Source organism: Cottoperca gobio, chromosome 5, assembly GCF_900634415.1.
Source record: "Cottoperca gobio chromosome 5, fCotGob3.1, whole genome shotgun sequence".
Classification (NCBI taxonomy): Eukaryota; Metazoa; Chordata; class Actinopteri; order Perciformes; family Bovichtidae; genus Cottoperca; species Cottoperca gobio.
The window spans coordinates 13,410,558-13,426,053 of record NC_041359.1 but is presented as its reverse complement, the minus strand read 5'-3'; the positions used below and the strand labels follow the sequence as shown (position 1 = coordinate 13,426,053).

The 15,496-nt window shown below is 41.8% G+C and overlaps 2 protein-coding genes across 6 annotated transcripts in view; one reads left to right on the top strand and one right to left on the bottom strand.

The window, feature by feature from the left end:
* The window catches only part of vgll4b (vestigial-like family member 4b), a 41,168-nt gene extending 28,479 nt beyond the window's left edge, over positions 1-12,689 (top strand). For both annotated transcript variants that reach the window (XM_029431841.1, XM_029431840.1), the window contains 3 exons: positions 6,564-6,840; positions 7,011-7,128; positions 7,925-12,689. In XM_029431841.1, the coding sequence (XP_029287701.1) occupies positions 6,564-6,840; positions 7,011-7,128; positions 7,925-8,181 (652 nt within the window). In that variant the 3' untranslated portion in view covers positions 8,182-12,689. The remainder of the gene's footprint in view (positions 1-6,563; positions 6,841-7,010; positions 7,129-7,924) is intronic.
* Positions 12,690-12,836: 147 nt separating this feature from the next.
* Positions 12,837-15,496, bottom strand: part of atg7 (ATG7 autophagy related 7 homolog (S. cerevisiae)) — a 58,735-nt gene continuing 56,075 nt past the window's right edge. For all 4 annotated transcript variants that reach the window (XM_029431814.1, XM_029431815.1, XM_029431816.1 and 1 more), the window contains one exon: positions 12,837-14,026. In XM_029431814.1, the coding sequence (XP_029287674.1) occupies positions 13,994-14,026 (33 nt within the window). In that variant the 3' untranslated portion in view covers positions 12,837-13,993. The remainder of the gene's footprint in view (positions 14,027-15,496) is intronic.

Below are 15,496 nucleotides of genomic sequence, written 5' to 3'. Positions count from 1 at the left end.
TGTTGACTGTTCCTGCATGTTTCGGAACTTTTGTGTTCATTCTCCTCCTTTAAAAAAAAAGAAAAAATCTCTGTTTTGCTTGAATGGCAGTTATCCTGTGTGCTGACTGCATCCGTTGCTAAATAATGTGTGTTCTTTTGTCCAGCTGCTTGTAGTTTGCCTTCTTTTGTCTTTTTAAGTTCAGTAATATTTTCGGGCACCTGACACCTTAGATCTGAGGCGGGGCTATGAAGGAGGAAGCTCAGGTTTCTTTTTGTTGTCCAATCACAACAAGCTGAAGTCAGGGGAAGGCTCAGGCTGTGGTGAGAGAAAGAAAACTTTCTGAACTGAAGCTTATTTTCTTTTCTTTTAATGAGGGACAGTATTAACAGGCATGATAAATGAGAGGATTTTGCTTTAGTTAACAGCCTGTGTATTTAAGAATGTGGTTGAGTAGATTTTTCTCAGTCGTCTTAGTGTTTTTAATAGTGAAGTCACTACTGCGATACAGAAAAGTTTATGGCATGGTAAATTCTGCATATAAAAGTCTGATTGAAAACGTGGCAGTCTTAGTGGCAGGCAGATATGTGGATGTGATTTCTATGTCAGTATCGAGTGTGTGTGTGTGTGTGTGTGTGTGTGTGTGTGTGTGTGTGTGTGTGTGTGTGTGTGTGTGTGTGGGCTCCTTTCAGGCAGCAGGGGCTATACTTTCTCATTTTCTCTGAGGAGTAGGAGGAGTTTTGAACAAAGAAGCCTTATCCTGTCCATTGGAGCCTGCGGGCTGGAAGCTTGCTGCTGCCTGCTCGCCTGCCCGCCGCTGCAGTTGTAGACCCGCCAGTATAAAAGTCCTCTTGCTCAGCTGTTTCATTCCTCCTTAAGAATACAAGCCAGTCACAGAGCAAGGTTTTGTATAGCCAAGGGTTGTAATTGGGGAATATGACTGCAGGAAAGTGTATTTGCAGCAGCCTGGTTACATGTGACTCAGTGGGCACTGGGTTTGTTGATTTCCTCAGATGTAAAGCTGGGAAGTGAATCAAAATTAAGAATTAATTGTCTTTCAATGTAACCACATTGTGTGGGTTTGTTTTTCAATATAGTTAGTTGTTTAGTTCAGTAAATTTCCAATAACACATAATTAAGGCACATTGTGATGAACCCGACAGGTTCACCTGGTGCTGCTTGGATGTTCCTTTGTTGTTTCATGTTGTTACTCTGAATTGTAATTCTGTAGATATAGTAGCTAAAAGCAAAATCCAATTTAGGCAGTTTGCTGCAGTAAGTACTGTAGCACACAGAACGTGCAGCTGCTTTCTACTGGGAACTTCATCAGTAAGTTGTTCTCATGGACGTTTCCCCAAAGGCCAAATGGGGAAAAAATAAGAGAGAGGAGGAGTCTGTGTGTTGTGTGTGTGTGTGGGTGTGTGGCCAACCAAGCCAGGTGAAGTCATTGTTACCCTCTTGTTTTACATTGTGTGCGTGTGAGAAAAGGAGGGAGAGCATGTAGTGTGTTTTTCTTTCCAGCGTGTGTGCGTGTGTGTGTTCTCATGTTGTTTTCTTTGCCTGCTTGTTGTGGTTATTCCCATATCCGATCTGTCCCAGCTTTGATAACAAAGGATTTTCTTCAGTTCTCTTTCTCTGCAGTCAGTTAACTGTTAAATATGTGCTATCTTTCTATTTCTATTTCTGCAAGAGTGGAAATCTGAAAGATCTAAATCGGCTGTGTAAAGAGATGTTTTGGAAATGGTGCGAAAGTTTATATATTAAGCATAAGCTTTTATATTGCGTGTTGTATGTCGAGGACAATTACTTGATTTATACCAATAATAATCTGTAAATGACAATGTATTTTCTCTGGTTTTTGACTTTTCTATTTTAAAGGATGCAAATATTATTGCTAACTTCCGCTCAGTCCCGCTACTAAAACCTGGGCTGAGCAGAGTAAACTGTGTTGAGATGTTTGTATACTTTGTATACATAGCATGAGTAGACCCTATGTATGTGTGTGTGTGTGTGCGTGTGTGTGTGTGCGCGTGTGTGTGTGTGTATGTGTGTGTGTGTGTGTGTATCCATTTTGTGGGTTTCTGCAGAGCTTGGGCCTGGTTGTAACCTGTGGTTGAGCCTTCATCCTCTGCTTTTTTTGCTTTTTTGTCGTCTCCGCTACGCCCTGATTCTTCCCAGATGTTTCCTGTGTATCTCTCTCTCTCTCTCTCGCTCTCTCTCTCTCTCTCTCTCTCTCTCTCTCGCTCTCTCTCTCGCTCTCTCTCTCTCTCTCGCTCTCTCTCTCTCTCTCTCTCGCTCTCGCTCTCTCTCTCTCTCTCTCTCTTAAAGGAGTAGGATATGAACCTTTTCCCAACCAAAGATTTACAGTGAGGTTTTCTCTGAAGACTTTAGAGGACAATTGTGAGAAAAGGCGTAGCACTTTTATAGCTCCTGTATCTTTGCCTCAAAGTAAAATATAGCTAACTCACCAAATTGGCAGTCTAATATAGAGCTAAACCTGGAAAATCAAACTAGATTTTTAAAGTCTTCAGTTCATATGTTTGATTCAGTTTTACACTGTGACAACTAGGAAAGTTGACTCATACAAAGCTGCTTGTTAAGCCAACAAGAACAAATTAGAAGTCTTCAGATTTACAATACAGGCGTTTCTTTTTCTATTCAAGTCATTCAAACACATGATCTCAGTCAGGATCTTTTAACTTGAGGTTAACTTGAAGACAGGGTGTCATGTGAATGGTTACTTAAAAGGCTGTACATAATGACAGATCTGAGTGGTGTAATATTGTCCAAGATATATGACTAAATCATTTATGTATTGAGGGTTGGACTCTCTAAGTTTTAAATGAAGGATCTTCCAGTGAATGCCCACCACAGTGACTACCACTAATGCCAGGCTACACATAACCCATGATCCTAGTAAAATGGAATCAAATAGATATCTCCTCTCTATTTCATAATGTCAAGATGTCCATTCTGATGTCGGTCACATGGTTCTCATTTTCAAAAAAGCAAATAAAGAAGACGGACCACAGGGAGGTTTGAAGCTTTATGGAGCGAGAATGATTCAGTGACCACCAAGGTTTTACATTTCTTTTGCCTAACAAGCCAAATAGGAGATGTAGCACTCTTTGTACCTCTGCTAGGTGACGGTATGTTATATACTTCTCTCACCTCTGACTGGTATGCAGCATTGTGTTAAATGGCTGTATACTGTCTATGTTTATTATATAAAAATTCAAAGATTTAATCATAATAAAGAAAAATCTTCTGACGTGTGTTAAAATCACTACAGAATGGGGCGAGTATGAACAGTTGCACTTCACTTGTATTACCAGTAAAATCAAATGTAGCATGTTAGCTTTCTCAGATATAATATTCATCTGTAGTTGAACCTCACAATCCAACGTTCACATCTGAATCCTTCTAGAATTCTCCCGACGTCTGAATTCTGAGTGTGTAAATGTATCCGCTATGCAGTGCCCTCAAAAAACACGACAATGGAAGAACAAAAGTGTAGTCAACCCACCATGGACTAAGGTATTGTCTATGATATAGTAAGTAATGGATGAGTAATGGTATTTAGCCTCAGCTGGTAAAAATCACTTCAGCAGGACGTTTCTTGCTACATATGCCTGAAGTCAAAATGCTGGTTTCTTTATAATTCTTTATATAAAGGGCTTTCTCTCAAATCTATATACACATTATTAGATCTGAGCTTCTCTGTCTGCCCCCACCTCAGAGTGGTGTCCACTCCATATTGATGCTTGATCCAACAGTGACCTAGTGAACATTTATTGTGAAATAACATTAAGCTGCGTCCCCAACCTCTACCCCTGTCTCCACTCCTCTTTTCCTCACTTTCTCCCCCCCCATACCTCTCGTAGGTGCCTCTCTATCTCTCCCACCTTTAGCTCTCATCCTCTCCTCTAACCCCCAGACCTGGCAACCCTCTCTCTCTTCAGCTCTAGCCCTTGTTACCGCCCCATGCCCGCGTCTCATGTGTATCCCTCGCCGTCCGTCCTTAGCATCCTCTCCCTCTCTCCCTCTCTCCCCAGCTGCGACCCTAACCATAATTGAGAGGTGAGTAAGAGAGACAAAGACACAGGGTGGGTTTTGAATGCCCGATCCCTGGCATGACATGCGGTCCCGGGTTTGGTGGGCAATCAGGCGAGGGGAAGGCGGGGGCCGCGGTGGATACGACAGCTCCACCATTCATTGGTCGAATTTGTTGATCCCGTTCACTGGCTCCTGCTCCGGCCCCTCTTGTGCGAGGATGTGGGCATGCCTGCTCTTTGGCAATGATTAAAGTTTGGAACAACTTCCACAACCTAACTCAAGACCCAGCTGCTGGGAGGGGATGAGAGAGAGAGAGCTTTGTTATCCGTTTGCCTCTAAGCTAATCTGCTCATTGTTTATCTTTGAAGATAGCCGAGTTATACACGAGGACTTTGTTTTGTAGCATTTGATTAAAAGTTTGATAAGAAATAATTAAAACAATATATTCATCCTAACGACCTGGTTTTAATGCGATTAACTCAATAATGCAGTTATTTCTTTAACTTTTTGAAACTGATGCCACTATGGGAAAACATGAACGTTTGTTGGTGAGCTGTCGGCCGGGGTTTATAAAAGCGCTGCCAAGTCTCTCCCTCTTTAACCCTCAGGAAGTTTGCTGGCGATTGTGAGTAAAAAAGAGAAAGAAAGACAAAGAGAGAAAAAAGAAAAGGTGGGGGGTCTCTGCTAATGTAAGCTCTCGGCACAAACGAAGGAAACTACCGACCTCACTCTTTCTTATAGTAGAAGTCCGGACCATTCACATGCAGCTCCCCCCTCTCCGCAGCTCTTCCTCTCTCCCTCTCTGTATTCTGCCGAGACTATTTATTTGTGGAGGACGCTGCTGTGGGCTCCAGATGCTTGACCCAGCAGTCAGGTTGCCTGGTCACATGGCTCTACAACTGTTTGCCTGAACTTGTTGTTTTGCATCCGAAAAAAAGCCTGCTGCAGCTTTTTCACTCTTGAGTCTGTTTTGTATTCTCATTCAGACTTTTTCCTGGAGAAATGCCTCAACACGGTATCTGGGGAAGACTAAAGAGGGAATTTCATGTTGTAGTCTGTCCACCAGTGTTTGAGTGCAGCTTATTATTTATAGTAAGGTTTATTGTTTTGTTTTTTTCCCAATTGAGACTTCAGAGTCTATGTATAGTGTATATGTCCGTGTAGGAAGGAGGAAGTGGGTGAGTTTTGATTTGTGAATGGTTGTGTCTACGCATGTGGCTTTGGGGAGTAAAGCAGAGATAGTAAGAGGCGAGTACAGTAAATCTTGCTCCCTGTAACTGGGCCTCAGACTTTAGGAGGGGAGTGGAGCTGCAGTAAGGGTGTAATATACATACACACACACACACACACACACACACAGACCACATTTGACGCACGGAGCAAAATAATTGCTACCTGTTAAACTGCAAGCAAGTGTGCACAGTATCAGGCACGGCCAGTTCACTACATATCAAACATTTCAAAGTCATTATCATCAGAGCTGGGAGCTGGAGGGAGAGAAAAAAAGAGGCCAAAATCTGTGTTTTGTCAAACTGTCGTTACTTTAATCCCTTATCCTTATCACTGCCTGTCAATGATTAAAATATGAGCTCATAGATTGGAGAGAACAGAGAGGGATTTTGTTTTGGTGGGAAGTAATTCTCTTTCATATGGAAAGTGTGTGGCCAGTCTACCTTCTTTCAACTTTAGTATTCAGCTCGTGGGTTGTGTGGATGGTGTGTTGTGGAATAGAAAAGTAAGAAAACATACATAAAGGTATAGCAATGACAACTTTTAGCAGATTAAAGTGTTGAGATGCAGTTAGAGGAAACTCCTCAGCTTGTGTCTATGCTGCATTAGCCCTGCAGGATTTACGTTTTTTCATTGGACAGCGGTGATTGCCGTTGGCTTCAGACTCACTGGAGAGATAAAGTTGATTCGCTGTTCTGAGGAAACTACTTTTAGAGCTTTGAACTACTTGTCTACGAGTCCATGTTGGATAAAGTTAGGAGTGTTCCTTCTTCCTTCCTTAACAGCAACCCGTGTGTCTGTGCGCGTGCGTGTGTGTGTGTGTGTGTGTGTGTGTGTGTGTGTGTGTGTGTGTGTGAGAGAGCATGTGCTTGTACAAAACAGTCTTATCAAACCCTCCGGTAATCTGAAAAGTGTGTGTGTGAGTGATTGTGTGTGTGAGGTCAGTATTAATAGCTTCTGCTGTTCCACAGAGCCCCATTTACAATCGTTCTTTTGTTTATCTTCCCTCTTTTCGCCCTCATCTCAACTTTCTCTCTGAGCCCCTTTTTCTTCTCAGCCCATTTTCTACCACGATACACCATCTGCCACTAGTTCCTCTTTTTTTCTTCTTGTGAGCTCTTCCCTCACACCGAGGGTTTGGTGTTGGATCACTTTCTGATGAGACGTTGGTCAAAATACAAAGATAATTATTTTTTAAGCCACATATTTCTAATCAAATCTCCTCTTCTTCTTTTAGGCGTAAAGAGCAATGTACTAAACATACATTAATGTGCCTCTCTTTACCTCTCTGTTCTCAGGAAACCTAATGGAGACTACCGCACCTCTGCCATCTCCAAGGACCGGAGCCGGAGCCCCATCGAGCGTGTGATGGTGCCCAGCGCTCTGGGAGTCCACAGCAACCACCTGTACAGCCACGCCCACCACCACCACCACCATCACCACCACCTGGCCAGCTTAGCCGGCATGGACCAGCCACTGGCACTCACCAAAAACAGCATGGTGGAGTCTGCACGCAGCAGCACGGCAGCTATGGCCACAGTGCCGCACGCAGTCAGCGCCGTGGAACGCCAGCAGGTAACCTGCACTTCCTGTTTCTCTGGTTCTAGCACCCACTACATCTTTTTCAAACCTTGGTGGTCACTGAAGCATCCTCTTTTACGCTTCTTTCCTTGAATAATTCCTCCTGACAAAGTTGTGTTGTGTTGTTTAGGATGACGCCTAAATGTTGAATTTGTGTGTTTCAGAATCGTCCTTCAGTGATCACATGCGCACCAGCCAACAACCGCAACTGCAACCTGTCTCACTGTCCAGTCTCCCACAACGGCTGCGCAAGTCTCGCTAACAACTACAGAAGACTCAACAGTGAGTGCACTCAGACCAACAGACAGACGCAGGAACTCCTAGTTCTCTATAGTCGTGTTTATTTGCTTTTTTCAGTACCAGGTTTATGGTCGAAGGAGCCGTGACGTATAGACATACCTCAGTAATTAATTGACACTGATTGATACCAAGTAACCTTTACTGGGCACATTTGTCCCTGAAAGTGGATATCATTTAGGAAAAATGAGTTTCCCATACAGTGCAGTCTGGGAAACCTCTTCAGCAAATCACCCTCCAGAGAAAACACAACCGCTCATACTCTCCACGTCAGACTTATATAACTAAATTATTCTTATTTTTAAATCATCCCGGTTTTCTGTCAGTGAGTCTCGGAGGCTTCAACACGCTTTATTTATTACCTTGTCTGTTATCTCTGTACAGTGAAAGTCACTTGACGCTTCAGCCAAACACATGTCTGTTTTATTCGTCCCATCTGAGTGTCGGTCATGTTTTCTGCGGGTTAACTCAACTGTGGCCATTTTTATGATCCCAGTGAAATCCCTATGATCTCATTGAGGTTAACAGTGAAATTTAAAACGGTGATTTAAAATAAAGAAAAACGGCAATGAAAAAGTGAAGTAGATGTCGGAGTCAGTATTTCTTCCGTTGACCTAAAATGCACATTACCAAAGTTGAACTCAAAACAACAAAAGAACTGAGCTTAGCAATAAATTTCCCACTGAATTTTATTATAGAAGTGAGTTTTAGATATGTCTGTTTTCATTATGGGAAGTAAAAACTCTCTTCCTCTTGCCTCCTCCTCTCCTCCCTGTTGCAGCCAACACAGTCTGTGACCCGGTGATTGAGGAGCACTTCCGCCGCAGTCTCGGGAAGAACTACAAGGAGCCCGAGCCCACCGCCACCAACTCGGTGTCCATCACAGGCTCGGTGGACGACCACTTCGCCAAGGCACTGGGCGAGACCTGGCTGCAGATCAAAAACAGGGGGAGCCCCTCGTCGTCCGGCAGCAGCCCGAGCTCCTCCCCCGACAGTCACATGGTCAATCACAACCACTCCCCTTCTGTGGTCTCCTGAAGGAGGAGGGGTTTGAGAGGGATCTGCCCCTCTTTTCCCAGCACTCCCAATCATCCCGGCTCCAACACCCACGCCCTCGTCACTTTGGTCTGTCACCAGCGTCCCAGAGGGAATGCCTGCCTGCTGGTCTGCTAAAAACATCTACAAACCCTCAAGCCTGCTCTCTTTCTCTATGCACTCATAGAGGATCAATCAAGCAATAACAACACGCCCCCCCCTTCTGTCCTCTGGTATGGTAATGCCAGACAATAATCAGTAACGAGTGATGAGGGTTCAACTTTGGGACTCGACGGGAGCATCAAGCTGCTCCGTGCAATCATTCATCATCCCTGCATGTCAAGCTTGGAGCTGAGCAAAGTGTCTGTAGTTATATGTACATAGAGAGAAAAGAAAGGTGGTGTTTTAATTATTCATTTTTCTTCTTTTTTTGTTTCTTTAACAGTAGTTTTGTGTACTGCTTTTGCGTTATGAGATGCCCGACTTTTGACCGAAAAGATAAGCGAGGAACACTTTGGAGAAGATAATCACAAACCACCTGGCTGTGCTACCAAAGAAACCTCAGACACTGATGTTTATCACCACCTCGAAAACAAAACAACAAAAAGCCATCTTGTGATCTCCCTTTTTTTAAAGAAAATCTCTTTCCATTCTCTCCCCTTCCTTCTCGCTCCCTCTCGCTCCTGTGTGTGTGTGTGTGTGTGTGTGTGTGTTCTGGTGGTTTTGTTACTATATGTATACTTAGGTGGTCGACTTAGTCTGATTTGCACTACTGCCATAAGAGGGTAAAAGGTGACTTGTGTATATTGTAATGGGACTGATGAGGCTGATTTTGACACAGTCTGGTATAATGCAGCTTTTGTAGGAACATCTATTCCATCCCATTAACTGTTATTTTAGAAAGCTACCTGGGCACAATTTCATCCCGGTCCTGACAGAAAAGTTTAAGCCACATTATTATGCATTATGTTTTTGGAATGGAAAATGCATAATGTGGCTGGGCTGTATAAAATAGAGATGCACAAAGTAATACGGATTTGGATACCACATGCTCCAAGAATATTTAATTGTTAATTAGTGCAAATGTTTACTACAAACACACACATGCTTGCATGGTAAGAGAAGGTGGGAAAAAAAGAAAGAAAGAAAAGTTCGACATCAGCATTTGACATCTCTGGCAACCACCGTTGGGTCTAAACTACTTCACGTGCTTAAATAGTGCCAAATTGTTGCAAGCACGGGCAGGTTATCGGATCAGCCCGCTGTGGTGTCGATGGACATCACAGCCATTATGAGAGGAGCTCAGGGCTGAAAACACAGCTGTACGACCTGCAGTGCGTTGCTGAACAATGTGCTTTGATGTGTTTCACGGGCTTAACTGCTGACAGTGATGAGGGGATAGATGACGCCGCGTGTCACTTTGTGGTTTGAAAAAAACCGACCGGGGGAGAGACGATTATTCAGATGTCTTCAAACACACCTTTTGTTTTTGATTCTCTTTGAACACAGATGTAGTAATTATATTTGGCTTACGCCCTGCTCCCCCCCCCCTCCTCTCTCCTACACACTGTGGTTTGGTAGATTTCTATAAGGTTTGAAGGGTAAACTAATGCTTTTTACAGATGCATGTTTTTATTGTTTTGTTTTTTTAATAGCTGGTATCTATTAATGTTTTTAAGCAGCATTTCAATCTTAATATTAGCCTTTTCATTCGGACGTTAGTTGTTACTTCTTTCGTTGTCAGTAACAGACATAGACACTATACACTCACTGCTGGGTCAGTCGTACTCCATATTATTATTGTTATTGTTATTATTACAATTTTGTATTTTTTTTGTTTTCCATTAATATCAGTGTGGTAACAAACATCTATAGCGGGACAGCCTCCGGACAGGCTCTGTTTTAACGATGAGAGCTGCCTTTCTGCTGTCGAGATGGCTTCGGGATACGCAGCAAGTAAAGGTTTTCTTAAGATGTTGATCCATCAGTGGTACAGGATGCTACAACCTTCAGCATGACCGAGCTGAGACACCAAATCAGAACAAATGAGTCTACATGGCCTTGTTTTCAGGAGAAAAGCATCTGCAGTCTGAGATAAAATGTTGAGTCATCCTAACATCACCTCCTCGGTACCGGCCGTTACACACGCTGTTGCTGCAGTCCGAAAAGTACGTAATACAGCACAGGCTGCGCACGCTACGATGCTTTTGGGAAACAAGGTATTGTTTGTGGAACGATAGTGATTCTTAATTAAACATCTTGGAGCTAAAACTAAAACAAATCACTTGCTTATGATAAGATGAGTTTCTGGTCTTATGAACAGCTCTCAGACTTCATCCGTTGACTTTTTGTGTCTTGACTTGGTGTCCAGACTGTTTTTGTTTTTTTTGTACTTCAATGCTTTCTTCTCTGAACAACATTGTGTTGTTGCTGCAGTTGAGCTAGACTGCTGCAGTCAGAGAAAATGATTTGTTAAAGAGCCTGCGCCAAGGTGGCATACATTCCTCCTATAGGGAACTTTGTACAGGCCTCAGAATCTCCATATCAACAGACAGAGCTCATAACAAGCCACGGCCGACTGTCCCAGAGGGTCTTTTTGTGTCTTTACCAGAATTACAAGGTCGCTACTTTTGCTCCTTTTTTTTTTTTTTCTCTTTGCATCAAGCAAATTGGCCAGAAATTCATACCGTATGATAAAAGAACAAAAAAAGCATTTGCGTTATAAATACAGATAACATTTGAGGACATTCAGAGCATGGCATTTAGAGAACTGGGGCTGTAACGGTGGGCAGTGAGGAGTCGTTCTGTAGCTAAAGTACAGAATCATTTCATATCTGAGCTGAGGTTGAAAGTTGATAGTTTTTGTGTTCACATGTTGATTGTGATTTACTGATAAAAATGAGCTAAATCAAGAGTTCTCGAAATGGAACCCTTCCACACATTCCATCCTAAACTGAACACGACGGATGCTGAAAGTTCTAGAATCTTCAGATACTCAACATTTTCAATCGAAACGTAACTGCCAGTGAATTAATTTCCAAAAAAACGAAAAAGTACTCTTAAGTCTAAACGGGCTTTCTGTGACCGGTTTGGATGGAGATTTTCTTTTTTTTAGCAGGCAGAGCTTCAGGAGCTGAGCTTCTGTAAGCACAACCTGTGAGCCGGGAGACGTTCAGCTGCCACTGAAAGTCTGTTGAAGGTCTCACAGCGATGCCCCCCCCCCTCTCAGATTCAGTTCATCCTGATGTAAGATTTGATGTAAGCTACATGCTATAAAACACGAGGGAAAAGGGCTCAGTGTCCAGAGGATGATGTTTCTCTATTATTTGTTCTCATTATTATTTCACTACCACCCTGTAGGTAGGAGGCTCTCTTTCTGCTCCGGCACACACACTCCCTACACACTGTAGGAAAATCACTTAATAAAAAATACTTTTTTATAATAGGTAACTATAAGACCATCATTACGCTGTGCGTAACGAATGTACAGAGAAAAGAATCGTAGGTATTTTTTGAGGAACAATTAATTTGTTAAAGATATGTAGCTATTTAATTGTTGTTTTCCCCTGTCCTTATATTGTAATCATTGCATTTTCTTTTTTGTGAAAAAAGTTGATCTTTTTTGTTTATAGAGTTTGTCTTGTTTAGAGTAAAAGGTTCAAGTGCAGGAACACAGTAAACGTATGAAACCACAATAAGGCCACTGGTGTGTCGGGGACAATCGCTACTTCCATTGGTCCCCAATGTTCTGCAATCCTTTAACTTGTGTTCGATCACGTGACTTCGGAGTCAGCTGAACAAAAGAGGTTGTCCTTTTAGAGGCCTCTTGAGCAAGTTACAAGTTTTGTATTGATGGAACATCATTTTGCCACTAGCCCAGTGTGTCCTGCCAGCCATTTCCATTTAACTTAAAAAAAAAAACTAGAAAAACATTAGTCATGGGCTAGCAGGCAGGTAAGAATTCCAACACTGCATGTAAGGAACATACATTCTGGGTTTTGAGGAGTTTTTGCTCTACAGATGGGAACTGGGCTACTAACAAAACCATCAGTCCAATTTGAGAACAATTGTTGAATTGGTTTAATTTTGAAATCAGAACATTAAAGATGAACTGATGAAATCCTGACAGCCTTTTCGTACATTTCTTGTGTTCAGATGTATCCGCTTCATGTCCGTTACCAGTCAGTGAGGCTGAGATTTAAGCAGAAAATGGACTTTGGGTCGTCACCCTTGGATCTGATGTGACTCTTCCCATCTGTGGATGTTATCAAGTAAACATCATGAAAATTGTGGTTGCTTGGTCTTTACTCGTGACTGACACATTTTCCAGGTCCAGTTTGAAGTGGAAGTAGCATGTACCTAGTGGTAGTAATATTCTGTTTAAAAAATAAAATTGTATCAAGAAAAGTAGTCAATTTGTGGCTCTGTGTCTCCTACTAAAAAGGTTTTGGCAGGCCACCTTTTTTGTACGTAAAGTAGCCTTGATGAACAATAAAGTGCTTTTAAACCACTGTCTGAGTGCGGGCCTCTGTAACTGTGTCGGTGTGTTATGATATGCTAGAAAAGTGTGAATGGGTAATGGAAGGATGTGCTGAATTCTGGATTCCACATAAAGCACTATTTTCACAACAGAAAAAACTCACAGATGTAAACAGAAATAATAAAGACACATTTTATTCCAGTTTTTGGTTAAATACTTACAGAAGAGGGAAAATGACAAACAGCTCTGCTGAGAATACTATTATGAAAACCAAGTCAGAATTAAAACATTAATCTCAATTTTTGAGAAAGAATCATAATTCTCGGAGTTTATCTGGGAATTATTATTATTATCTTCTCACAATTCTGACAAAACCTTTAAATGTCAGATCTTTCTCACATTGCACTTATTGGCTTCCATAAATAGCCAAACAGCTGTTGTAATGTACATGTCGTTACACTGCAAATATCGTACATGTTATCAGTTCAGACAAATCACGCGGTAGAGTAAGAAAAGCAACATGAATTGCACAGACAAACACGTGCATGCGTCAACACGAACGAACCACACAGACCTTCGGTTTGTCCGAAGGCTCTTCTTTAGATTAAACCGTGCAGTTGTCGGCTCCAGGTTGTCAAACAGTAACGCTAAATAGTTCCCACGTCAGAAGCCACAGTTGCACAGTAACACAAGTGTGCTGGTTTTAGTATTAACCGTACTGTATGCATCACAGTCTCCAGTAAACAGATTGATGGATTTGCTGAGTTGTCAACTGTGTTTTTGTACTTTTAGAATTTATCTGCAGCAAACTGAATGAGCGAGCAGATGTAGTTAGTCAATGTCTCAGCAAACCCATTAAATGTGTAGATGGAAGAGACTGTGGGAGGGATTGAACCTGTGACTAAACAGTGAAGCTTTTTAGACAAAAAACAAAAATACAAAGTGTTTCGTCTCACATCATAAAGTGATAGAAACAGATACATTCTCCAGTAAATACAAGTGCTTTATACACACAATGTGGAAGATTAACTACAAGCTCACAAGTGAAAAACACACATTCACCGAATATTTTAGCAGTAAATCTGAATCGTTCGCCGTTTATTTATTTTTACCGCTCTATTCAGAAGGTCTGCTTTTGATGCCACGTGAAGACTAATTGGAATTTTAAAGCTTTTATTTCAGCTACTTTTCAGAAGAAGCTTTTGTATGCTTGGTTTTGAACACTTGAGTTTGAGAATCTGTGTCTAATCTAAAGCCCTTGTCCTTTGTCAAACAAACCCGGCAGGAGAATTGTCTTCAGTCCTTCGCAGGCTCAGGGTTTGCTCCTCCAGTCCTTCAGATGCTCTCATCATCGCTCATATCCCAAATCTGAAAAAAGGAGAAAAAGACACAACAGTAAAAAGAAACTATTGACACAGAAGTCATTATTTTGTCTACCAAAACAATGTTTGGCTAAATAGTGTTAACTCAAGGTTTCTTTTAGGGGCTTTCAGCTTCAGGTTGCAGCCTTCAGTGGAGTGTGATTAGTGAGATGTGGTTGAAAGCTCTAGAAAAAGCCGGCAAGTGGACCTTAAAGAGCCATGTGTGAATATAAACAACAGCTATGTTTACATTCAGTGTTTCTCACCGCAACGCATGTGTGAATCCTTGAGCTCCAACAAACATATTGAGTTTGTTGCAACGTATTGAGAGTTACAAGGTAAGAATGCATGTAAACGTACACGCGAGTAGCCAGAATTATACAGTACAAACCCCAGTACATAGTAAAACAATCCAAAACGGGCTCGGATTGTGGCTAACCACAGATTTAGGTCAACGTGTTTGAACCACAGAGGCTGTAGTGATTTAAAACACTTCTACTAAATAGGCATAAATGTTTGATTCATCAACAGGATGCCACAGATACACAGGATACACACACAGATATCCTTCTAAACAAGCGACTTGTAAGTCACAACAGAATGCACTTTAGAGGACACACAGGGCGCCTGCAGCTACATGCAGCAATCACAATCAGTGCTAAGAAGTTCTTACCAGGAAGAGACAGCAGCATGTGACACAGACTCTCTCTCTCTCTCTCTCTCTCTCTCTCTCTCTCTCTCTCTCTCTCTCTCTCTCTCTCTCTCTCTCTCTCTCTCTCTCTCTCTCTCTCTCTCTCTCTCTCTCTCTCTCTCACACACACACACACACACACTCCTTTTCACTACTGTGTCAGTAAACAACAGCGGCCTTCTCATGGCAGCAGATTCTTCACATTCTCTCTTGTGTAAGACGTAATTCACATACCTCTAACACTGTCTGGAATGTTACACACACACACACACACACACACACACACACACACAGTTTTACACATACATGCTGCATTCCTTTGAATGTGCTGCTTCGCAACTCAAAGAGATGAAATGTGAATGCCAGTGCAACAACTGAAACCCAGTGAAAATGCAAGAAATGTAATTAACTTCAACTTTTTCTCTTTCTTTCTGTGCAGCGAGTACAAACAGGGAATAGTGTGCACACACACACACACACACACACACACACCTTAAAGAAAACAAACGGGTGGTTCATTTATCTTTGATAGGCACTTATGAGGAACATCTGAAATCATTAGAGAAGTCACAAACTAAACAAACAACTAAAGTACGACTGCAACTTTTTTTTTTTTTTTAAATCACAATTTTACAGAGCTGAAGACTTCAAATGTTTTATTTTATCTGACTCACAGTCCAAAACCAAAAGATATTCAATTATCAATGGTATAAATTGAAAAAACAAACAAACAGCAAAGTGTCATATTTGGACATTAGTTGACATTATTGCTGGAAAATTGACTTA